Source organism: Gopherus flavomarginatus, chromosome 20 (assembly GCF_025201925.1).
Source record: "Gopherus flavomarginatus isolate rGopFla2 chromosome 20, rGopFla2.mat.asm, whole genome shotgun sequence".
Classification (NCBI taxonomy): domain Eukaryota; kingdom Metazoa; phylum Chordata; order Testudines; family Testudinidae; genus Gopherus; species Gopherus flavomarginatus.
Genome location: NC_066636.1, coordinates 25,034,443 through 25,057,902, shown reverse-complemented (window position 1 = coordinate 25,057,902; position 23,460 = coordinate 25,034,443). Strand labels below are relative to the sequence as shown.

The window sequence follows — 23,460 nt, the reverse complement described above, 5'->3', positions numbered from 1 at the left end:
GCTGGGAAGAGGCAGGGAACCCTCGTCTGGGGACTAAGCTCCTTGCCCCAGAGGGACCTGGCTGAGGGGTCCTGGTTGTACCTACAAGCCCTGCTTGGGACCATGGTCCTGTCGTCTAATAAACCTCCTGTGTTACTGGCTGGCTGAGAATCCCGGTGAATTGCAGGAAGTCGGGGTGCAGGGCCCTGACTCCCCTACACTCCGTGACACCAGGCGCCCAGCCTGGGACAAGCTGCTATTCACGAGATGGGCTGGGCAAGGCACTGGGCAAACACCGAAATGCCAGAAAACAAGGCAACAAAAGTTAATAGTTATGTAGGGAAATGACTGTGGGGCTAGGCCCAGGGCACGGGGCCAGGCAGCACCATCCCAGGTACATAAAAATAGCCACACTGGGTCAGGCCAAAGGTCCAGGCAGCCCAGTGTCCTGTCTGCTGACAGTGGCCAGTGTCAGGTGCTCCAGAGGGAGTGAACGAACAGAACAGGGAATCAGCAAGTGATCCATCCCCTATTGCCCATTCCCAGCTGCTGGCAAACAGCGGTTAGGGACACCATCCCCGCCCAGCCTGGCTAATAGCCATTGATGGACCTGTCCTCCATGAACTGATTTAGCCAGTGAGCCCCGGACAGGACCCTGGCATAGAATCATAGACTGTCAGGATTGGAAGGGACCTCAGGAGGTCATCTAGTCCAACCCCCTGCTCAAAGCAGGACCAATCCCCAGACAGATTTTTGCCCCAGAACCCTAAGTGGCCCCCTCAAGGACTGAACTCACAACCCTGGGCTTAGCAAGCCAATGCTCAAATCACTGAGCTATCCCTCCCCCTGGCATAGGGACAGGCAGACCCTGGAGATCCTCTTGGCACAGCCAAGGGCATGGTGCCAGCCAGAGCCTCAGGTTCCTGGGCCCCCTGGGCACCCCTGGCCTGGGTCAGCACAGGCAGCACAGCTGGGCCAGGAGCCTGGGTCTCACCCTCAGGGCTTCTCTCTCCCTGGCTCACAACTGAGCCCCACACACTGGGCGAAGGCGCTGCCATCTGTAAACAAGCCACCTTCCATTCCTGGAGGGTTGGGCATGGCGCCAGGACTGCCTGCCCTCCCCAGCCGTCGCTACGCTTAGCAGGGTCTTGTGCAGGAGCTGGACCATGCTGCCCACCCTGCCCCCCAGCGCCCAGCCCACCCTGTCCCGAAGCGCCCAGCCCACCCTGCCTTGGCAATGCCGCACACTGGACACAGGTGTGTAACAGAGACGCTTATCATGCGCCTGCCACAGCCCCTTTCCCGTTCCCGCTGAGTCACTGACCGAGGAATGGCGACAGGGCAAGACGTTTCCTCCACACCCTGCAGCCAAAACCCTCCCACCTCCAGAAGGCCCCCCCCCGAAGAGTGGCTGTCCCTCCCCTCCATACCACAGCCCCTTGCCCCCTGGGAGGGCACCCCCCTCCAGCCCCACAGGGCTCTTGCACCTCTCTCCCAAGGGGCTCCGAGGCATCACAGCTGGATGGACTCCCTGGGGTGCCAGCCAGCCCCTGACCAGGGGCACAAACCTCCTCCCCTCCCCAGGGCTCACCTGGAAATCGCCGGGCACTGAGCCAGCCACACTCAGCCCCTGGGACCCCAAACCGTGCTCTGCTCTGGGAACTGGATGCCCAGTGCTAGCAGCTGGCTCCTAGCGGAACCATCGCTGAGCCAGGCTGGAGTTTGCAGGCTGTGCTGGGTACGGGGGGGCCCGTAACACCAAGACACGTGTCCAGCTCTCGCTAGTGGGCATGAGCCCCCCAGGGAATCTGTGCAGCCCTTTGCCATCCCCCCCCCTGGCACCACAGGGGCTGGAACTAGGAGGGCTGGGGGCTGCTGCACCCCCTGGTTTGAAGTGGTTCCATCCTACACAGGGTTACAGTTTGGTTCAAGACTCTCAGCTCCCCACTACACAAATTGTTCCGGCAGCCCTGCCCTGCACGCCCCCCATTCCCAGCCACCTGTGTGACGCTGGTGTTCCCAGCCCAAACAATGATCTTTTATGACCCTTCACACCCCTCATAAACTTTACAGCCCCCACGACTAGCACATGCCACAGGAGGGCTGGGCAGGGACAAGGAAGTGGTGCCCCACCCGGGTGCTGCCTGCAGAGCCCGTGCCTGGGGCCTTCTGAGGGCCAGGCGAGCAGGCAGCACACTCCTAGCAACATGTCCACAGCCCTGCACGCCCCTGGGCCCCAGCCCCACACTGTGCCCAGGCGTGCGGCTGCTCCCTGCTGCCCAGGGCATGGGGACACATGGCCAGAGTGTAGGGTTGGCGTGCATGGAGTGGTCCGTACAGCAGCCCCTCCTCTGGCTCCCGGTGTCCATCCCTGGGGTGACATTGCCCTCTGCCAGCTGGTCGTAGTGGTGCAGCACAGTGTCTGCCACCCACAGGCCTCTTCGGGTGGACTCCTGACTCCACAGACCACCAGGGAGTAGCAGCTGTGACCCCAGGGAAGCCATTTTCACCCCCCAGGGCCAGGGCCCCTGCTAACAGGGGGAGCGGGGCTAGTGTAGCAGAACCCAGGCCAGGCGTGGGCTCTGGGCACTCCCCCCAGCAGCTACCAGCAATTCCTGTACAGGCACCATGGCCTAGTGGTGAAAGCAGGGTGAGGCATCATGGGTTATGTTCCCCCTCTGCCACTGATTGACTTGGACAAATCTCTTAACCTCCACGGGCTTCTCCCTATGGCGGTTGGGATGTCCAAGGTCTCTGGGGCAGCTGCTGGAAGGTGCTACACAAGGCCAAAGATTTGTACGAGGGAGACGGGCCCAGATGTGTATAACCAGCCTGAGCGAGCCTGGGTGCCCCCTCCAGGGCTGGGTCCAGCAGTGGGGGTGGCACAGCCAAGGGAGAATCGCTGCTCCTGGAGTCTCTGGCACTGCAGTTTATTGTAGGAAACCATGAAAATACAGCGATTGCACAGGACAGACCCCATGAGACCCCAGAGACTCTGGGAGCTCCCAGTGTCAGAGCCCGGGCCCTGAGAGGCCTCGGCCCTGCCAGCCTGTCACGGAGTCACCGGGCGATGCTCTGGAACTGCTCCCCACCAAGCCAGGTAGGACTTTGGGGAGCCTCCTCTCCCTTGGAGCAGACTGTCTGCAGGGCAAGAAGCTCACACGGCTTCACCTCCTGCGTCTCTCCTTGGAGCATCCAGCATCTTCTGCCCCTCCGTGCGCTTCCCACAGCGAGCCCGCCCCAGCGGGGTCCTGGGGAAGCTACAGGGTCCTGCACCCCCACTTTGCAGTCAGACGTGACTCTCAGCCAGCCAGTAACACAGAGGTTTATTCGATGACAGGAACAGGGTCTAAAACAGAGCTTGTAGGGACAGAGAACCGGACCTCTCGGCCGGGTCCATTCTGGGGGGCAGTGAGCCAGACCCCCACGTCTGCCCTCACTCCTCATCCCCAGCCAGCTCCAGGCTAACAACTCCCTCCAGCCCCTCCTCTCTGCTCAGCCCCTTTCCCAGGCCAGGAGGTCACCTGATCTCTTTGTCTCCAACACCTTCAGCTGACACCTTTGCAGAGGAGGGGCCCAGGCCATCAGTTGCTAGGAGACAGAGTGCCAGGCATTTAGGTGCACTGGCCCTTCGCTCTGCAGCAATCACACACCCTTATCCCACCACCTAGATACTTAAGAACTGCACAGGGGACACTGAGGCACCAACAGTTTTCAGAGCAAACATTAAGAACATTCCCAGTTCGTCACACAGCCCCAGCCAGCCCAGCACCTGCCCCCTGCCCATAGCACAGGCTGTGGAAGGATAAAAGTCGGTGGATTTGCTCCTTGGCGCTTTGCTGTTTGTGGAGGTGAAGCTGCACTAGGCTCTCCCCTGCCCCCTGGGAAGGAGGTGTGTGCAGGATGCTGGCACAGCGGGCAGGGACGTGCCAGGTGCACTTCATGCTGGTGCCATAGAAGCATCATGGGACAGGTGCAGCAGGGCAGGGCTTGGCCCACATGGGGAGCTCCCTGCATGGGAGCCTGGGGGTCGGGGTGAGACCCCTCTGTGCTCTCCCATCCTCCTGTGCACATGACGGGACATTCCAGCAGGCCCCAGCCTGGGGAGGGAGCTTCGTTTTGCAGCCTGGTGCCTCTCAGGGAGAGGGGCTCTCTGCACCCCTCTGCCATCTCCCATCCCCACTGCCCCTGCAGATCCGCGCTGAGGGAGCGGCAGGATGAGCCCAGCTGCAGGGGGCAGGATGAGCCCTGGCTCTGGGCAGCAGCTGGACTGGCTGGGTCAATGATTAGCCTTTAAAACACCCTCTGCCCCACCCAGCCCAACCTTCCCCAGCCCGGGGCCCAGCCTGCCCCCACCACAGGCTCAGGCAGCTCCCCAGCTCCCCCTCTCAGGCCCAGGCACAGCGGTTGGCTGCTGCTCCCTGGTCCATGTGGAGGGAGGATCTCAGGAACGTGACACCCACCCAGGCCCTGGCAGGATGGGGGCTGGTTCTGGGGCACTGCCAGGCTCTGCCCAGTGTCCTCAGCACACACAGCTCAGACTCCCAGGTTAAACGTTGGCAGGCTGCGGGGAGGAGCTGGGGGGGGAAGAGGAGAGGGTATTTTGTGGGGAGAGTGAAGGGGAGCAGCTTGGCCCAAACCCACCCCCCACAATCCAACAGAACAGGAAGGATTCACAAGCCTAGCATGGAGATGCGGGGGAGAAGAGCCGGGCTCTCCTGGCTCCCGAAGCCTCAGCTCAGGCTGGGTCCCACGCTGGCAGGGGTCTGCCCTACGCTGCCCTTCTGCTGTCACTGCAGCCTGCACTCTGGGCCCAGGGGCTGAGGCCTGGCCCCATGTCAGATCCTCGCTCTCCTCCCCAGCTCTGTGGCCCCCTTGTTAATCTTGCAGGCTGGAGCTCAGCGCTCCCCAGAGTCGAAGTCCCTCGCCAGTCAGAGGGCAGGGCTCAGGCGGCTCCCCTCGGCGATGTCCGGGGCACACAATCCCACTGCCGGCAGCTGGCCCAAGGTCGAGCCCTGGGCGGTGTGTGCCAGGGGCCGGCTCAGTCCAGCTTGGAGAGGCCCCCGATGGTCACTTTGCGCTCCTGCTTGGTGGCCACCAGCTCCTGCAGCTGCAGGGCCCCGCCCCCGATGAAGCAGAAGGCTGGGCAGACGGGGCCTGAGCAGTCCACGCCGCACTCCCACAGGCCGCGGAAGGAGACGGCGTCGTAGAAGGTCACCTTGCCCCGCTCGTAGTCCAGGCAGATGCCGATGCGGGGGGGCAGGGGGATGGTGCAGCCGCTGGGGTCGCGGGAGGTGAGGGCCGAGCCGTGGGACAGCAGGATCTTGCCCATACCAATGGTCAGGAAGGCGTATGGGGGAGGCACGTCCACGGTGGCGTCCTCCGCCCCACTGTCGTGCCCGCTGTCTGGGTCGTACCTGCCCGGCGGGAGATGGAGGCGGAGGGGGAGTGTGAGCGCATGGTGCAGACAGACGCACGGACGGATCCACCCCAGAAGATCCCATCCCCTGGGGCATGGCAGCCTCAGAGTGCGCTGAACCCCCGCAATCTCTGCCCCTCTGCCAGTTAGCATCCAGGCTCCTGCCTCAGGGAGCAGGAATCAGGCCAAGGGCTTAGCCGGGTGTGGGCTGCAACAAGGAACCGGAGGGAGGGAGCTCCAGAGAACCTGCCCAAGGGCCCGGCAGTGATATGGGAGCTCCAGCCCGAGGCCCAGGGACCTGGGGGTGTCGTGGTGCCCTTCCCCGCCCCCCAGCATGGCTGGCCCAGCTCCTGCACTCACCTGGGGCTCACCACATCCTGCGGCACCTGGAACCATTCCTGCAGCTTGCTCTCCAGCCCCACGCCCACCTTGACCAGATAGGAGCTGGGGTCCACGCAGCAGGCCCAGTAACTCCGGCCCTGTGTGATGGCCACGTCGCCAATGAGCAGGTCAATGGAGAGGTGGCAGCTGGTCATGAGGCGCTCGGCGGCAAAGAGCATGGGCAGGCCAGGCACGCTGCGCACGGCCCGCTGGTCCTTACTGATGGCCAGGCGCTCCCGGTTGAAGCCCCAGCGGTTGTCGAGGAAGAAGTTCAGGACTGAGAAAGAGAGAACAGAGAGTAGGGAGGGGCTGAGAGAAAGGGGCGGCCCCACACCTCTGCAGGGGACGCAGGGGGCACGTGTGACTCCTCAGGGGCGCAGGAATCTGGGCCTCCCCCTAGCTGGGAGTCCCACAACCCTGGGTCGAGTGCATGTGAGTCACAGACTCTGAACGCTCACTGCACTTCTGGGGCTGGGCGACTCCCAAGATGCACACCCATGGAGATCCCCAGGGCTGGCCCACAGCCCGTCACCTGCACAGCACAGATGTGTGCAGTGGGTGGTGTGAGCAGGTAGGTCCCCCACACCTGGCACGGGCGGCGCGGGGGTATAATAAGAATGGCCCTACTGGGTCAGACCAAAGTCCATCTAGCCTAGTATCCTGTTTTCCGACAGTGGCCAGTGCCAGGTGCCCCAGAGGGAATGAACAGAGCAGGGAATCAGCAAGTGATCCATCTCCTGTCACCCTTCTCAGCCTCTGGCAAACAGAAAGGAGGGAAGGGGGTTAAAGATCATCAGCTCCCACAGCATCTAGACACTGAGGTTTTAGGCCGGCTTCTGAGTCCTCATCTTTCCTAATCCCTGCGGCATATCACAGCCCCAGCCCATGGGTTGGGGCATGTGGTAACAGTGCTCAGGGACTGCTTGCCAAGGTGACTCTAGGGTTGGCTGCAGCAGCTGGCTGATAGCCGGATAGCAACTCAGTGCTGAAATGCAGCTGTCTCTGGGGCGGGACTCATCAGATGATTAAATGTATATCAAAGTCTTTTGCAAAATAATTTATTTGCATTATTTCAGCTAGAAAAAACGCAGGTTTTGAGTTAAAGCAGGTGGAGGGCCAGGAGAGAGAGTATATATGAAAGACTGATTTTTAAAATGTCAGAAAAATATTGTGAAAACAGGAGATTCCTATAATCTCATAAGAATGGCCCTACTGGGTCATACCAAAGGTCCATTTAGCCCAGGGTCCTGTCTTCCGAGAGTGGCCAGTGCCAGGTGCCCCAGAGGGAATGAACAAAACAGGGAATCATCAAGTGATCCATCCTCTGTCACCCATTCCAAGCTTCTGGCAAACAAAGGCTAGAGACACAATCCCTGCCCAGCCTGGCTAATAGCCATTGATGGACCTATCCCCCATGAATTTATCTAGTTCTTTTTTAAACCCTGTTATAGTCTTGGCCTTCACAACATCCCCTGTCAAGGCGTACCACAGGTTGGCTGTGCGTTGTGTGAAGAAATACTTCCTTTTGTTTGTTTTAAACCTGCTGATTATTAATTTCATTGGGTGACCCCTAGTTCTTGTGTTAGGAGAAGGAGTAAATAACACTTTCTTATTTACTTTCTCCATATTAGCCATGATTTTATAGACCTCCAGCATATCCCTGCTTAGACATCTTTTTTCCAAGGTGAAAATTCCCAGTCTTATTAATCTCTCCTCATATATATATATATCCCCTCACCTGGTGCAAGCGCTGTGTGCAGGTAGGTCCCCCCTCACCTGGTGGGGGCAGCACAGGAGGGAATTTCGCCTCACCTGGTGTGGGCGGCATGTGTGGGTAGATCCCCCATTACCTGGTGCGGGCGATGTGTGCAGGTAGTTCCCCCCTCACCAGGTGCGGGCGGCGTGTGCGGGTAGATCCCCCATTGCCTGGTGCGGGCGGCATGTGCGGGTAGATCCCCCCTCACCTGGTGCAGGCGCTGTGTGCAGGTAGATTCCCCCATTACCTGGTGTGGGTAGCGTGTGCAGGTAGCTCCCCCCTCACCTGGTGTAGGCAGCGTGTGCAGGTAGCTCCCCCCTCACCTGGTGCGGGCGGCGTGTGCAGGTAGCTCCCCCCTCACCTGGTGCGGGCGCTGTGTGCAGGTAGCTCCCCCCTCACCTGGTGCGGGCAGCGTGTGCAGGTAGCTCCCCCCTCACCTGGTGCGAGCGGCGTGTGCAGGTAGCTCCCCCCTCACCTGGTGCGGGCGGCGTGTGCAGGTAGATCCCCCACAACCTGGTGCGGGTGGCGTGTGCAGGTAGCTCCCCCCTCACTTGGTGTGGGCGGTGTGTGCAGGTAGATCCCCTCTCACCTGGTGCGGGTGGCGTGTGCAGGTAGCTCCCCCCTCACCTGGTGCGGGCGGCGTGTGCAGGTAGATGTCTTCGCTGTACTCCCCGAAGCCGGCCTTGTTACAGCCCTTGACTCTCAGCACGTAGACGCTGTCCGTGTCCAGGTACTCCACCAGGGCGCTGGTGCCCCGCACCTCCTCGCAACGCTGCCACAGCTTGAGTGCCTTGGCCTTGGTGTCGCTCTTGCGGTACTCCACGGTGAAGTGCCAGGCGGGCGGCGAGTGCTGGGGCAGGCGCCAGCACAGGAAGATCTGGTCGTAGGCGTAGGTGCGCTGCGTGTCGATCACCGGCGCCTCAGGGGCTGCAGGGAGAGACACGGGCATGAGGGAGCAGGCCCCACACTGGGGGCAGGCGAGCGGCCGGACGCAGGGAGGGGGCATTCCGGACGGACGGACGGACGCACAACCAGCAGGAGGCTAGGGGAATCTGACTGCCGAGAGCTTGTGTGGGCACCAGGGGAGAGAGTCAGGGAGACGGGGGGGCGAGCTGCTGAGAGGCTCCAGGGACCAGACTGGCTGTGTGCGAGTGGGGGGAGAGAGAGGTGGGGAGGGAGCAGAGGCTGGAGACACAGGGGAGGATGAGGGGGAGCAGGCAACTGAAGGATGGAGCTGGGGATGGAACCGGGCACAGCATGATGGAGGATGGAGGGGGGGATTGGGTAGTGAGGGGTGGAGAGCGGGGACAGAGGAGACAGAGAAGGTCGGAGGGTTGGGAAGAGGATAGTGGGAGAGGGAGACACAGGGAGGGAGGAATAGCGACAGGGTGGGTGGGAAGTGAGGGGTGAGCACAGAGCAATGGGAGGGAGGATGGGGGGATGGGCACAGAAGCGAGAGGTGGAGGGATGAGCATAGAGGGATGAGGGGTGGCAGATGGGGGGACTGGCACAGACCGATGGGGGGTGGGGGATGGGCACAGAGTGATGGGGTGTGGCGGAGGGGGGATGGCACAGAAGAGGGGGATGGGGATGGGCTCGCGGATGGGGGATGGGCACAGAGTGATGGGGGGGTGGATGGGGGATGGGCACAGAAGCGGGGGATGGGGATGGGCTGGCAGATGGGGGATGGGCACAGAGTGATAGGGGGTGGCGGATGGGGGATGGGCACAGAAGCGGGGGATGGGGATGGGCTGGCAGATGGGGGATGGGCACAGAGCGATGGGGCTGGCGGATGGGCACAGAAGCGGGGGATGGGCTGGCGGATGGGCACAGAGCGATGGGGGTGGCGGATGGGGGGATGGCACAGAAGCAGGGGATGGGCTGGCGGATAGGGGATGGGCACAGAGTGATGGGAGTGGCAGATGGGGGGATGGCACAGAAGCGGGGGATGGGATAACGGATAGGGGATGGGCACAGAGCGATAGGGATGGCAAATGGGGGATGGCACAGAAGCGGGGGATGGGGATGGGCTAGCGGATGGGGGATGGGCACAGAGTGATGAGGGATGGCAGATGGGGGATGGGCATAGAGTGATGGGGGGTGGCGCATGGGGGATGGGCACAGAAGCGGGGGATGGGGATGGGCTGGTGGATGAAGGATGGGCACAGAGTGATGGGGGGTGGTGGATGGGGGATGAGCACAGAGCGATGGGAGTGGCAGCTGGGGGATGGGCACAGAGCGATGGGGGTGGCGGATGAGGAATGGCACAGAAGCGGGGATGGGGATGGGCTAGCGGATGGGGGATGGGCACAGAGTGATGAGGGATGGCAGATGGGGGATGGGCATAGAGTGATGGGGGGTGGCGCATGGGGGATGGGCACAGAAGCGGGGGATGGGGATGGGCTGGCAGATGGGGGATGGGCACAGAGTGATGGGGGGTGGCAGATGGGGAATGGCACAGAAGCGGGGGATGGGGATGGGCTGGCGGATGGGGGATGGGCACAGAGTGATGAGGGGTGGCAGATGGGGGATGGGCACAGAGCGATGTGGGTGGCGGATGGGGGATGGGCACAGAGTGATGGGGGGTGGCGGACGGGGGGATGAGCACAGAGCGATGTGGGTGGCAGATGGGTGATGGGCACAGAGCGATGTGGGTGGCGGATGGGGGATGGGCACAGAGTGATGGGGGTGGCAGATGGGGGGATGGCACAGAAGCGGGGGATGGGCTGGCGGATAGGGGATGGGCACAGAGCAATGGGGATGGCAAATGGGGTATGGCACAGAAGCAGGGGATGGGGATGGGCTGGTGGATGAAGGATGGGCACAGAGTGATGAGGGGTGGCAGATGGGGGATGGGCACAGAGCGATGTGGCTGGCGGATGAAGGATGGGCACAGAGTGATGGGGGGTGGCGGACGGGGGGATGAGCACAGAGCGATGTGGGTAGCGGATGGGGGATGGGCACAGAAGCGGTGGATGGGGATGGGCTGGCGGATGGGGGGATGAGGACACAGGGCTGGGCACAGGGAAAGCAGGGGCAGTTCTATGGGCAGGAGCGTGACTTGCCTCGGGTACTTCAGTGACGACTCAGCAGCGGCCATAGCCTATAAACAAACAGAGGTAGAAGCAAGTCTGAAAAGAGTCCCCAGCCGGTGCAGGACAGGGCCCGGGGTGGGCGTCTGTCGGTCGGCGAGGGCACCCGCCCTGCCCACGGAGTGCTCCCCCGCAGGGAGTCCTGGCCCAACCTGGCCCGGCTGGCTACTCACCCTTCTGCATCTGACACAGGGTCCTGGTCCTGTCTGCTCACATCAAGTCCCACCGCGCAGGCCCCTGGCTCCACCGTCCTACCCTCTGCCCCTGCCCTGCCTGCAGGGAGCCTGGAGCCCAGAGTGGGGACTGATGCTGGCCGAGCCCCATGGACTCTGGGGCCGTTTGCAGGTGACTCTGGGGATTGCTGGGCCAGGGGACCCGTCTCCTGACTCTACAGGGAGCCCCGATCCTCCCTGGGTATTTCACATGCCCTGCCTGGCCCCAAAGCGAGCAGCTCCCTGCCCGGAGGGGCACCCTGGGTAGGGCAGGACAACGCGGTATCTGGGGGCAGGACTTGAAGGGTGAGAGGCTTGGGGGAGCCCATGAGGCCACTTCCCCCAGAGGTCCCTCGCCGGCAGCTGCCAGCCCCTGACCCAGCTCCACACAGAAGGGAGGTGTGGGGGTCAGGCTGCCAGATAGAGAGCTCCTCCCCATCCAGACAGAGCCCCTCCCCATCTAGCTGTGAGGAAGGGAGCTCCTCCCCCTCAGCATAGAGCTCCTCCCCCTACAGGAAGCCCCTCCCCTCAGTCCAAAACTCCTCCCACGAAGCACAGAGCTCCTCCCCCTACAGGAAGCCACAGAGGAAGCTCCTCCCCCTCAGCACAGAGCTCCTCCCCCTACAGGAAGGCACAGAGGAAGCTCCTCCCCCTCAGCACAGAGCTCCTCCCCCTACAGGAAGCCCCTCCCCTCAGTCCAAAACTCCTCCCACGCAGCCCAGAGCTCCTCCCCCTACAGGAAGCCACAGAGGAAGCTCCTCTCCCTCAGCCCAGAGCTCCTTCCCTATGGCTGGCCGCTGGTGGTTCTGCAGCAGGGCTCCAGCCGTCACATTTACCTTTGATAAAGGTCAGGTCTGTGAGCAGCTTCATCTCTCGGCTGAGGTCCAGCTGGAAGCGGCTGAAGGACGAAGTAGCAGCAGGCCGGAAGCTCTGCAGCGAGTCTGTGGCCCTGACCATCCTGCAGCGACAGGAGATTCAGGCATTGGGGCTCCCGGTGCCACCAGTGCCCCAAGTCTGTGCTACTCACGCACCGGTGTCCCTCTCGCTAGCCCACAGAGGTGCCAGGCTCCTCCTGCATGTGTCCCACTGCACTGGGAGATGGGGACAGTGCATGAGCCAGATCCCCGGCCCCGGAGACCCCCTGCAGCCCCCAGACAGAACGGTACCTGCTGTGCAGCTGCTTGGCTGCCTGGACAAAGCAGGGGTGGTCAGTCTCCTTCAGCACCTCCTGGGTGTAGCCCACCATGCCCGAATTCTCCAGCATGGCCCGGTGCTCCTGGACCTGGTGGTGCAGGCTGGCCAGCCGCTCCTGCTGGGACTCCTGGATGGCCTGCAGCAGGGCCGCCTGCTTCTCCTCCAGCACCGTGCACAGGCCCCGTATCAGTTGGGAAACCTCCTCCTTGGCCTGGGACCCATTCACCTGCCCAACCAGAGCAGAGTCACCATGGGGCCTCCCTCCACACGTGGGCCCTGCTGCCCTGGGGCTTTGGCACCCGGCCTGCGGGAGCTGGAGGTGCCCTGGGGATGGTGGCACTGTGCCTGGACACCTCCTGCCCTCACCCCAGAGGGGTGAAGCAGCATCCCCTCCCCCAGCCCTGGCAGTGCCCTTCGCTGGCACCCCTCGCTCACCTCAGTGTGCTTCACCGTCTCCTCCAGCTCTGCAATTTGCAACTGCACAGTGTCCTGGCTGCTCAGGATGTAGGCAAGGCTCTTCGTCAGCTTCTCCTACACGGGCAGTGTGGGCAAATGAGACACACAGGCCACTTACCTCGCACAGTCCAGTGCATGGGGGGGATGGGGCTCTGAACCCAGCCACCTAGGTGTGCACAAGTCGGGCCTCACGCCTGGGCCAACATGAACGGTCTACGAGGATGGTGGTGGGTTTACAAATGAACCTGACCCCGCACCCCACTGCATGCACCCTGCTCACTGCATCCCCCAACTGCAAGCACCTTGCTCACTGCATCCGCCACTACATGCACCTTGCTCACTGCATCCCCCCACTACATGCACCTCACTCATTGCATCCCCCACTACATGCACCCTGCTCACTGCATCCCCCCACTACATGCACCTCACTCACTGCATCCCCCACTATATGCACCCTGCTCACTGAATCCCCCCACTGCATACACTTCGCTCACTGCTTCCCCCCACAGCATGACTCCATTCACTGCATGCACCCCGTTCACTGACCCCCACAGCATGCACCCTGTTCACTGCACGCACCCTGTTCACTGCATCCCCCATTGCATGCACCCTGTTCACTGCATCCCCCACTGCATGCACCTCGCTCACTGCTTCCCCCCCACAGCATGCACTCTGTTCATTGCATGCACCCCACCACTGCTTCCCCCCACAGCATGCACACCGCTCACTGCATCCCCCACTGCATACACCTCACTCATTGCCCCCCCCCACAGCATGCACCCTATTCACTGTATGCATCCCACTCACTGCATCCCCACTGCACGCACCTCGCTCACTGCACCCCCCCACTACAGGCACCCCATTCACTGCATCCCCCACTGCATACACTTTGCTCACTGCATCCTCCACACCATGACCTTGTTCACTGAATGCACCCTGTTCACTGCATCCCCCACTGCATGCACCCCACTCACTGCATTCCCTGTCTGCGCCCTCCACCACTGGTACTGGACACCCACCCTGTGCATGCCCTGTTGGTCTGCAACCCCATCTCTGGGATGGGATTCCCCCCCTCAGGGTACGTCCCACCTGCGTCCCCCAGCTCTGGCAGACAGACAGACCTCCCTTCCTGCCAATCCCCCATCTGCACCTGCCCATCTCTGCCATGAAGACCCACGCCCCACCCTGTCCATGCCTCAAGTGTCAGCACAAAGATCCCCACTGTCCATGCCCACCAAGAGGAGCAACCCCCCAGTTCTGGCCTGGGAAGCCCCCGTGCATCCCTTACCCGCAGTGCCTGGTAGGCACTGAGCACAGGTGTGACCTTGTGGCTGGTGTGAGCACGGCGTATGCGGCACAACTGGCACACCAGCCGCTGGCAGGTCTTGCAGTAGTGAGTCACCTCCTCCTTGTGCTCTGGACACATCAGACCCTGTGCAGCAAGACCCACGTTCAGAAACATCAGTCAGCTCTCCCCTTTCCAGCCAACACCTCCCACCCAGCCAGGGTGTGTCAGCATCCCCCTCCCAGGTCAGCCCCCCTTGGTCCCCCTCCCCACCCAGTGCCCCAGGTGCCTCTCCATTCAGAGATCACCTCCCCTCCCAGCTGCCTCAGCATCCCCCTTCCATCCTCATGCCCCCCCAATCTCGGCACCCCCACCCAGTGTCCCTGGCATCAGGCCCCCTGCCAGCACACGCAGACACCACATGGGTGCGACACTGGGGCTGGCACTGCCCTGAGCGCCTCCAGATGGACAACATACATGGAACCCGCCCACCCCTGTCTCCCCCCGCCGCCCGTGCAGCAGGGACCAGAGGCCTTTTCACCTCGGAGCCATGTTCAGTTGCCCACTAGTCCTTGCGCTGGGCACAAGGCAGGTGATGTTGGGCCCAGACACACTATCCCCTCCCCCACGGAGTCCTAGCACCCAAACCTCTCCCCAGCCATGCCCCAGGGTCCCAGCCTGGGGACTGCTCACACCCAGGCCTAGCTGCACCCTGGCCCAGGACATCCTGGGCAGCCCCTACCTTGGGCCGGAAGGTGAGGGTGGGCGGCGTGGGCTCGTGCTGGGCCTTCTGGGTGCCCCAGGGGTGGTAGAGTTTGAAGCACTCATTACAGAAGCTCGACTTGCACTCGGTGCAGCCCTTGGTGGCCTCCAGCTGGGGGGGTTTGCAGAACTGGCACATGATGGCGGTGCTGATGTTGATGGTCTGGCGGTACCGCTCCACGATCCGTTCCAGCGTCAGGTTCCGGAACAGATTGCCCAGGCCCCGCTCACCCAGGTCCACGTCCTGCTGGCAGGCCGGGCACAGGAAGCTGACGGTCTGGGGATGCATGGCCCCCCGCTTCCGGCCCGGGTAGGTGCCAAATCCTGGGGGAACCCAGAAGCCTGTCGCATGACATCAGTTCTGCCATGGCCAACCTCCTGCCACAGCCATCAACCCCCCTGCCATGGCCGCAGCCCCCCACCACCTCCCTGCCACAGCTGACACCCCTTGCCAGCCCCCTGCCATGGCCACCACTCACCGCCATGCCAGCCACCCCTCTGCCATGGCTGCAACCCCCCGCCATGGCCCACACCCCTGCCACAGGGTGCCTGCATCCTCTGCCCCTTGCACAGGCCTAGTTACCCTCCCAGGCCTCGCCACCTCCTCCTCCTGGCCCCTGAGTGAGCTTCCCCAGTGAATCCCCGTGCCAAACTGCACAGATCCCTCCCACTCTGCCAAGGGAGATCGGGAGCCTTCTGCTCCCAATCACTCTGGGGGACAGAGGACGTGGAAGCTGCATCCCCCAGACCCTAGGAGCAGGGTCCCCCTGTGGCAGGGCTGGGGATCCCAGGACGTGCCTTTGTCCCCACCTGACTTGAGCAGCCGATCCAGGCGGTCGGGTTTGGGGACAACCCTGCGGCCCATGCGGGGACTGCGGGTGGCCGGCGTGGAGGCAGGAGAGGTGGGCTCCGAACTGGGGTCGCAGCAGATGTAGCCATGCTGCACGAGGATCTCACTGGCACAGATGTGGCAGACGTTGTGCATGCAGGGCAGGGCCAGTGGCTGCTTGTACATCTCCTTGCAGACAGGGCAGATCAGCTCCCGCTCCATGTTTTTCATGCTGGTCTGGAGAGGGGCCAAGGAGAATGGTCAGCCCCCCGGGAGAGCAGCCAGCAGCAGGGCCACAACTGCCCAGCTAGGAACTGCCTTTCCCTTCCCCCACCAAAGGGGGCGCTGGGGCTCAGTCCTGACCCAGGAGCTCCATGCTGGCAGCCTTTGCTGGGCAGGTATTACAGCCGCTCTCCAGAGGGGGTCCCCTGCCAGTCCCCCCAGTCTCACTGCCGCTCATTCCAGAAACAGCTGCTAACTGGACACTTTCGGCAGGTAACAAGAGGTGCCATGTTCCCTGCAAGTGCCCAGCTGGCTCCAGAACCTGCCTAGCCAGCCCCCAGCTAGGTGCATGGTCCCAGACCCCTGCCACACACTCCCGTGGGCTGACCCCAGCTCCCCAGGCTGCTCCTTCTCCATTCCCCGGCCCTCGGAGCAGAGCTCAGGGTGTTTTCCAGAAGGACCCTGGGAACCGCATCTGCAGCAATGCCTGCCACGTTTCCCATGCCGGGGCCAGGCAGGAGATGCATTCGGGGTTGGGGGGGAGCTTCCTCTGGCGTGCCGGGCTGGACTGGTCCAGGGCTGGGCAGCAGGAGGTGGGATACACAGCTGGATGGGGCTCTGGTCTGACCCAGGCTTGCAAGGAGTCGGGGCACCTGGCTGGCTGGGCCCACGGGGGTCAAGCGGTTTCCACACTGTGCTTTGCATTTGGAACGGTGGCAGAATTTGCTGCTTTGTTAGAGGGTCTGGGACACGTTGCTTCCCCCAGTTCCCCATGGGTTCAGTGAGCCGGAGCTGGGTTTGGCCCTTGGTTCTCCCCTCTCCCCGCTACCCCTCCCCATTGCACACACCAGACCTGTTCACTGCTGCTTTGCGCTGCAATCGCCCACCCAGCCCCCAAACCCGCCAAGTTCCAACCCACAAAGAACGAAATCCCGGCTCTGTTTATGGCCCAGAGCGACCAAGTGAAGGGCCTGGTGTGGGCCCCGGAGCCAGTCCCAAGGCAGGCCCTGAGTCCCAGCTCTGCCTGGCCGGGCTCTCTAGGAAATAGATGCTGTGTCCTGAGGAGCCCACAAGCTGCCAACTCCCCCAGCTGGAAAAGAGCTCCCCCCCGGCCCAAACCACACAGCTCCCTCTGCCCCGAAGCCCCACTCAAGGACCCTCCGCTCCTGGCTCGACTGCTCCTGCTGCTACCCCTTGTGTGGCCGGCACGTCCCAGGTGCATCTGCCCCGTTCAGTGCACGCCGCAGACACCCCCCCCCCCCGCAGCGGGGGATTGAGGCAGCCAGCGCGGAGCCTGCAGCCTGCCAGGCCCATCCATCTCCTGGCCACGGAGGGGCAGATTACAAAGCCCAGACAGTCGCCCTGCTCCCAGACCCCCGTGGTGGGGTGATGCGGGGGGAGCTGTCAGCTGGCCAGGGCCCGCACTCACCTTGCTGCATCTCTTGGATGCCATGTCTGCCTCTGGAGAAGGGGCGCAGCTGACACAAAGTGAGGGGGGAGGAGGAAGGGAGATGGTGAAGGGAGGGGCAGGGGGAGAAGGGGGCAGGGCAGAGACAGAGCCGGACTGGGCCGTGGCTGCTGCCTGGCATCCAGCCCTGGGAGCTCCTGCATAGGGTTGCCATGGAGACTGAGATCTGCATGGATGCTCGGGATCCTTCTCAGCCCCTGGGGAAGGAGGGTCCAGGGCAGGGATGGAGGCGACTGGGGAGAGGGGGTAGCAGTGCCCAGGCTGGGGATGAGGGAGCGGGGGCAGGGCAGGGCAGTGGCTAGGGCGGCTGCTGGATTCAAGCATCTCACCCCCAGAAGCTGCTGGTCTGGTTCCTGCTCACCCCCCTCCCATGCCAGCATCATCACATCCTCCATCACCACCATCTCTCTACCCTTCCCCGTGCATTGCACGCTCATCCCCCATACACCACACACCCAGTCATCCCCGTGCATTGCACACCGTTATCCTTTGCACTGTACAATCATCCTCCTGGCCCCTGTACACCTCATCTTCCGTGCAATGCACACGGATCACCCTCGTGCATTGCACACCAGTCACCCCTGTGCATTGCACACCCCACCCCCGTGCATTACACACCCCATCCCTCCCATCTCGAGGCGTGCCCACCCCCCGTCCGAAGAGCCGCTCTCCTCCTCCAGGCAGCCCCCAGCCTCTCACACTGATCCGGACGAGCGCATCCATGATGGATGTGAAGGTCTGCAGCTCCTCGCCCTCCGCCATGGCTCCGGGCCGCCCCTGGCCGGGCTCCGGTCCCGACGGCAGGGCAGCGGCGGCGAACACCCCAGTCTGCGGCGGGGAGGGCGCACGGCGGAGCCGAGCTGAGACAGGGAGCGGTGCGCATGCTCCTGGGTCCAGCTCCGGCCTGGGGGGAGCGCGGTGGGGATAGGGGCGAGGGGTTGGCACCGGGGGGGGGGCAGGGTTGCCCCCGTGCGCCTGCAGACAGAGGAAAGGGGCTGGCACCGGGGAGGAGGGGCTGGCACAGGGGGGGCAGAGTTGCCCCTCTGCACCTGCAGACAGAGGAGAGGGGCTGGCTCTGAGGGGAGCGAGGGGCTGGCACCGGGGGGGGGCAGGGTTGCCCCTCTGCACCTGCAGACAGAGGAGAGGGGCTGGCTCTGAGGGGAGCGAGGGGCTGGCACCGGGGGGGGCAGGGTTGCCCCTCTGCACCTGCAGACAGAGGAGAGGGGCTGGCTCTGAGGGGAGCGAGGGGCTGGCACCGGGGGGGGCAGGGTTGCCCCTCTGCACCTGCAGACAGAGGAGAGGGGCTGGCTCTGAGGGGAGCGAGGGGCTGGCACCGGGGGGGGCAGGGTTGCCCCTCTGCACCTGCAGACAGAGGAGAGGGGCTGGCTCTGAGGGGAGCGAGGGGCTGGCACCGGGGGGGGGTCAGGGTTGCCTCTCTGCACCTGCAGACAGAGGAGAGGGGCTGGCTCTGAGGGGAGCGAGGGGCTGGCACCGGGGGGGGCAGGGTTGCCCCTCTGCACCTGCAGACAGAGGAGAGGGGCTGGCTCTGAGGGGAGCGAGGGACTGGTACTGGGGGGTAGGGTTGCCCCCCTGCACCTGCAGACGGAGGAGAGGGGCTGGCACTGGGGGGAGGGGAATGAGGGGCTGGTACCAGGGGGCAGGGTTGCCAACCTGCATCTGCAGACGGAGGAAAGGGGTTGGCTCTGGGGAGGGGTGAGGGGCTGGCACTGGGGGGACAGGGTTGCCCCCCTGCACCTGCAGACAGAGGAGATGGGCTAGCACCAGGGGGAGGGGCTGGCACCGGGGAGGCAGGGTTGCCCCCCTGCACCTGCAGACAGAGGAGAGGTGCTGGTTCCTTCAGGGCAGCACTGCCCCACTCCTCACATGGCTGCTTCTCATGTGCCAGGGGGCAGCAGCCAGTGCCGGGGAAGAGAGAGCAGGGCAGAGGCAGCCTGGCTGGGGTTACTAGCCGAGCCTCAGACACCCCAGCACCAGGACACCCACCCCCCTCAGCTCAGGGCCGTTCCCAGCTGTAGAGCTGTTGGCCCCACAGTCTCTTTGGGGCTCTGGGGCCCCGTGAAATCCCCCCCCCCACGGTCCACACCCCTGCCACTGGATGTTCCGAGACTCCGCTACCTGACGTATGATCTGAGCGCTGGCCTGGGAGCCAGGCTTCCCCATCCGCCCAGCTCTGCTGGGGATCTTAACAGAGAGGAGAGTTTGGCTGCCAGCGCAGCCACTGGTTAGTGCCCACTGTCATGGGGGTTGGGTGCAACGGGGAATCTTGCTGGGAGCCCGTCTGATTTGTTCTCCAGACCTGCAGAAGAGCTCTGTGGAGCTGGGAAGCTTGTCTCTCACCCACAGACTCTGGTCCAGTAAAAGATATTCCCTTCCCCACCTCCGCTCTCTTAATTTCACAAGTCTTGTCTTCCCCAGGGAAAAGGTGTGTTTTAAGCCCTGGTGCTAGCCCTGGGCTCCCCTTGGGCTTTATCTCGACCCACTCACTGCCCCTCCGCACTGTGAATGTGACACGAGCTAAACACACAGTTTGCTAATGTGGACATGGCTTAGAGGCTGCCAAGCAGCCAGTAGCTGCTGGGCTGTGTGTCTCTCCAGCCCTGGGCTGGGCAGAGCCAGAGCAGAAGGGAAAAGACCTGTGGCTGGCAGCCCAGGCCTGGCAAGGAGAGGATTGAAAAATTGAGGCAGGCTCTGGGGTCCAGACATCACAGCACAAGCTCCATGTTATAGCCGAGTTATCTGGGCTGGAAGATGCCAGCACCCTGGGGCACTGCTAGAACAGTGAGGCCTGAGTCAACAGGGAGCCCTAATGGGCCTCTTAGTGCAGCAGTTAATGCCCAGACCCTGAGAAAGGGCCCAAAGGAGAGAAGTGGGGTCAGGGGAGAGGATGGGGAGTCGGTGAAAACCACGTTGGTGCCAAGGGCATCGGCCACAGCGTGGGAGGCACTAGGCATGTGATCTGCCGCTCCTAGGCCCTCTGCTCCCAGCCCTGCTGCTCTCAACCCCTCTGCCCCAGCCCCACTGCTGTGCCCCACTCCACCACCATGGCTAGTGCAGACAGGGCTCTGTGTCCACCCCTTGGTCTATGTCTGTCCATACTGCGCCTCAGTGGGCACAGGCAGGTCCCACCCCAGTGCACAGGCCCCACAGCCCCAGCTCCCCCCCAAGAGCAGGGGGCTGGAACAACTTGTACAGTGGGGATGCTGAGAGCCATTGAACCAAACCGAGCCCCCCAGTTCCAGCACCTATGCCTATAAGGGCCGAAGGGGCGGGAGCTCCTGCCAGCCTAGGAGAATAGGGGCCCTAGAGGATAACTGTAATGTCTACGCCCAACCTCCAGGGGGCGCTGCATTGCAAGGCTCTGCGCATGCGCACAGCAGCGCAAAGAGGGTTTCCTGGTCTCCTCTCGCCCGCCAGGCGGACTCGGCGATCGCTCGAACACCGCAGAGGCTGCGCATGCGTAAAAGACTCACCACTCGCTCACTGCCGCGTCCCTTCCCGAGTAGCCTCGGCCTGGCGCGTGCGCAGTTCGGCTGTCTGCGCCGGGTTGGCCGCGCGTGCGCAGGAAGTGGGGTCGGCGTGTCAGGGTCTTAGCGCGGACGGGTCGGCGGCGGCACCTCGCGGGGCGTCATGGGTAATGGGGGTGGGGGCGCGGTGACCCGGGGCACGTGGTGCCCTGGCGGGGGGTGCCCCGGTTGTCGGGGGGAGGATCCCCCGGGGGCGGGGGGGGGCGAGGTGCCCGGGGGGGAGCTGGGGGTGCCCTGGCTGTCGGGGGGAGGATCCCTGGGGGACTCGGGGTGCCCACCAGGGGAGGTACCCCCGGGGGCGGGGGGGCGAGGTGCCCGGGGGGGGCTGGGGGTACCCTGACTGTTGGGTGGGGGATCCCCAGAGGGCTGGGGGTGCCCACCAGGGGAGGTGCCTTCAGGGGGCAGGGCAGGGGGTGAGGTGCCCCAGGTGGGGGGAGGTACCCTAGAGGGGCGATGGGTGCCCTGGTGGGGCAGGGGGAGGTACCCCAAGGGGCAGGGGGTGTGTGAGGTGCCCCAGGTGGGGGGCTGGGGTGCCCTGGTGGGTTGGGGAGAGGTACCTCAGGGGGGCAGGGTGAGGGGGGCCTGCCAGGGGACGTGCGCAGGGACCACCCCGAGGTTTTGTGCCCATCGTGCTCCCCCACACTCACACGGGGCTGCTGGCACCTGGATCCCCAGGCACGAGGGGCAGGGCTGCTGCACAGCACACAGTTCATGTGGCACCCATCACCCTGGTGCCTGGGCGCTGCATGGCCCATCACACAGCAGCATGAGCCGGCCCGGAGCTGCAGCAGCCCCACAGGAGTGGCCGCAGGTTGCTGGGGAGGGCCTGGCAGTGGCCCAGCGCCTCATTGCGTGGTTCTTGCTCTGTCCCCAGCCGTGGGCACGGGCACGTCCCTGGCGCTCTCCTCGCTTCTCTCCCTGCTGCTCTTCACCGGGATGCAGATGTACAGCAAGCAGCTGGCCTCCACTGAGTGGCTGACCATCCAGGGCGGGCTGCTGGGATCCGCCCTCTTCATCTTCTCCCTCACCGTATCCTTTGGGGCGTTGCGGGGGGAACCTGAGCTGGGGCAGACCCTGCACTGTCTCCCCATTGGCAGTTGCCTCCCTTCCTTCCTTTCCTTAACTCTGGCAACAGGCATTCAACAACCTGGAGAGTTTGGTCTTCGGCAAAGGGTTCCAAGCCAAAATATTCCCAGAGAGTAAGTGCCCAGCCGTGCCTGGGGGGGGAGGGAGGGGACACACAGATCACATTTGTAGCTCCCAGGTAATTAAAAGAAACAGCAAGACCCAAGAGGATTGTGGAGGGCAGGGGTCTGATTATTCCTGAGACCCTGGATCTGCAGAGTCACCCTGCTGAGAGTCCAGTGCTGCACTGAGCAGACACACTTCCCGCCACCCCCTTTGGGACCCCAGCCCTGCCCTGGGAAAATCTGCCCAATACTGCACTCCCGGTCGGACCCTAACCCTGCTCTGGGGTTCCCACGTGCTGCTCCCCCCCTTGGGGGAGGCTGGCTTGCCAATGCAGCATCCCCAGGGCAGACACTCACTGCCACTCAATTTCTCCTCTTCTCTCTTCTCCAGTCCTCGTCTGTCTCTTACTCGCTCTCTTTGCATCAGGCCTCATCCACAGAGTGTGTGTGACCACCTGGTACGTAGAAAGCCCATCCTGGTGCGGTAGCAGGGAACAGGTCCCCTCAGGTCTCAGAGTGGGGGAGGACATTGCCCTGGGGAGCACTAACATCCAGCCCTTGCTCTAAGAAGGTGCCGTCAGGGCTGAAGAGACCTGCTAGGCCTTACAGAGCTCCTTTCCCAGGCTGGTGTGGGGCCAGCAGAGTTGGTCCCCGGCTGGACCTGGGGCTGATGGGGCTGCCACTGTGCCAGACGAGGGGTTGCAGGGATGGCAGGGTCGTTCCCCGGCTGGTAACAGCACAGAATTTCATGTTTGGCTCTGCTCCTGGTCCATCATGCCCAGGATTCTGTCTCCACCAGACCATTGCCAACTGCTTCAGAGGAAGGGGGCAGTACCCCGCAGTAGCTGGAGGAGGGGGTAAGCTGCCCCCAGCCTGGTCTCTAATAGCTGGAGCTTGGCTCCAGGCCCAAAGGGAGCTCATGTGGGGAGCAGGTATGGGCAAGGGATGGTGCTGACTGGCCTGTCCTCCTCTCAGCTTCATCTTCTCCATGATTGGCCTCTACTACATCAACAAGATTTCCTCCACGCTCTACCAGTCTGCAGCACCCATGGTGGCGCCCGCCAAGGCCATTGGCAAAGGCAAGAAGAGGAATTGATGCCCCCATGGCCCCTCCCATCCAGCCTGCCCAGGACTCTGGGACACCCAATAAAACGCTCTTTGTAACCTCTGGTCAGCAGCTCCTGTGGGTTCCTTGGCCTCGGTGGCTGTGGGCACAGCTGCTCCCCTTGCCCAGGGCCCAGCTCCCTGCACGTTCACGGCAGGGCAGCAGCAGAGCCACTCTACACAGATGGCAGAGTGTGGTGGCTTCATCCTGTGCAATACCCAGCAGTGTCCAGCAGGAGGCACTGTAGTATTGGCAATGATTCTGCGTGCCCAGGAGATGAGACAGAAAACAAGGTGGTTGAACACATGGGCAGCACCGGCTGAGACCGCTGGGTGGTGCTGCCTTTTGTCACCCTGCAAACCCCAGGCTGCTCTGCCTGCCCCCCTGAATCCTCCAGCCCCCACGGGAGGAGAGGGGTCAGCGGAGGGCACTGCCTCTCGGCTGCAATTAATCGCATTCTGGGGGACTCCAGTGCCTGCTCTGTTCTGTAACAGACCTAGCACTCCTGCCTGGGAGGCAGGCAGGGCCCTGGGCAGTGGAGTCCTTATGAGTGGGACTTTCCCAA

The 23,460-nt window shown here is 63.2% G+C and overlaps 2 protein-coding genes across 5 annotated transcripts in view; one reads left to right on the top strand and one right to left on the bottom strand.

The window, feature by feature from the left end:
* TRIM46 (tripartite motif containing 46) overlaps window positions 1–17,892 on the bottom strand; it is a 71,022-nt gene extending 53,130 nt beyond the window's left edge. The window contains exons 1-10 of one of the 4 annotated variants that reach the window (XR_007770510.1): window positions 17,755–17,892; window positions 15,347–15,602; window positions 14,517–14,860; window positions 13,778–13,921; window positions 12,469–12,564; window positions 12,006–12,259; window positions 11,676–11,797; window positions 8,163–8,462; window positions 5,759–6,056; window positions 3,732–5,396 (exon numbers count right to left, since the gene is read on the bottom strand). Coding sequence is in view for 3 of the 4 variants with exons in the window: in XM_050930053.1 (XP_050786010.1) it covers window positions 5,021–5,396; window positions 5,759–6,056; window positions 8,163–8,462; window positions 11,676–11,797; window positions 12,006–12,259; window positions 12,469–12,564; window positions 13,778–13,921; window positions 14,517–14,860; window positions 15,347–15,602; window positions 17,755–17,817 (2,253 nt within the window). In the remaining variant the exon portion in view is untranslated. Of the gene's footprint in view, window positions 1–3,692; window positions 5,397–5,758; window positions 6,057–8,162; window positions 8,463–11,675; window positions 11,798–12,005; window positions 12,260–12,468; window positions 12,565–13,777; window positions 13,922–14,516; window positions 14,861–15,346; window positions 15,603–17,016; window positions 17,340–17,754 lie in introns of those variants that run through there. The other 3 variants (XM_050930053.1, XM_050930055.1, XM_050930054.1) reach the window with 3 other exon arrangements.
* Window positions 17,893–20,608: 2,716 nt separating this feature from the next.
* Window positions 20,609–22,960, top strand: KRTCAP2 (keratinocyte associated protein 2). Its single transcript, XM_050930137.1, has 5 exons — window positions 20,609–20,707; window positions 21,475–21,629; window positions 21,736–21,799; window positions 22,182–22,248; window positions 22,766–22,960. The coding sequence occupies exons 1-5, from the start codon at window positions 20,704–20,706 to the stop codon at window positions 22,884–22,886; spliced, it is 411 nt and encodes a 136-aa protein (XP_050786094.1). The 5' UTR covers window positions 20,609–20,703; the 3' UTR covers window positions 22,887–22,960.
* The last annotated feature ends 500 nt before the right edge of the window (window positions 22,961–23,460 follow it).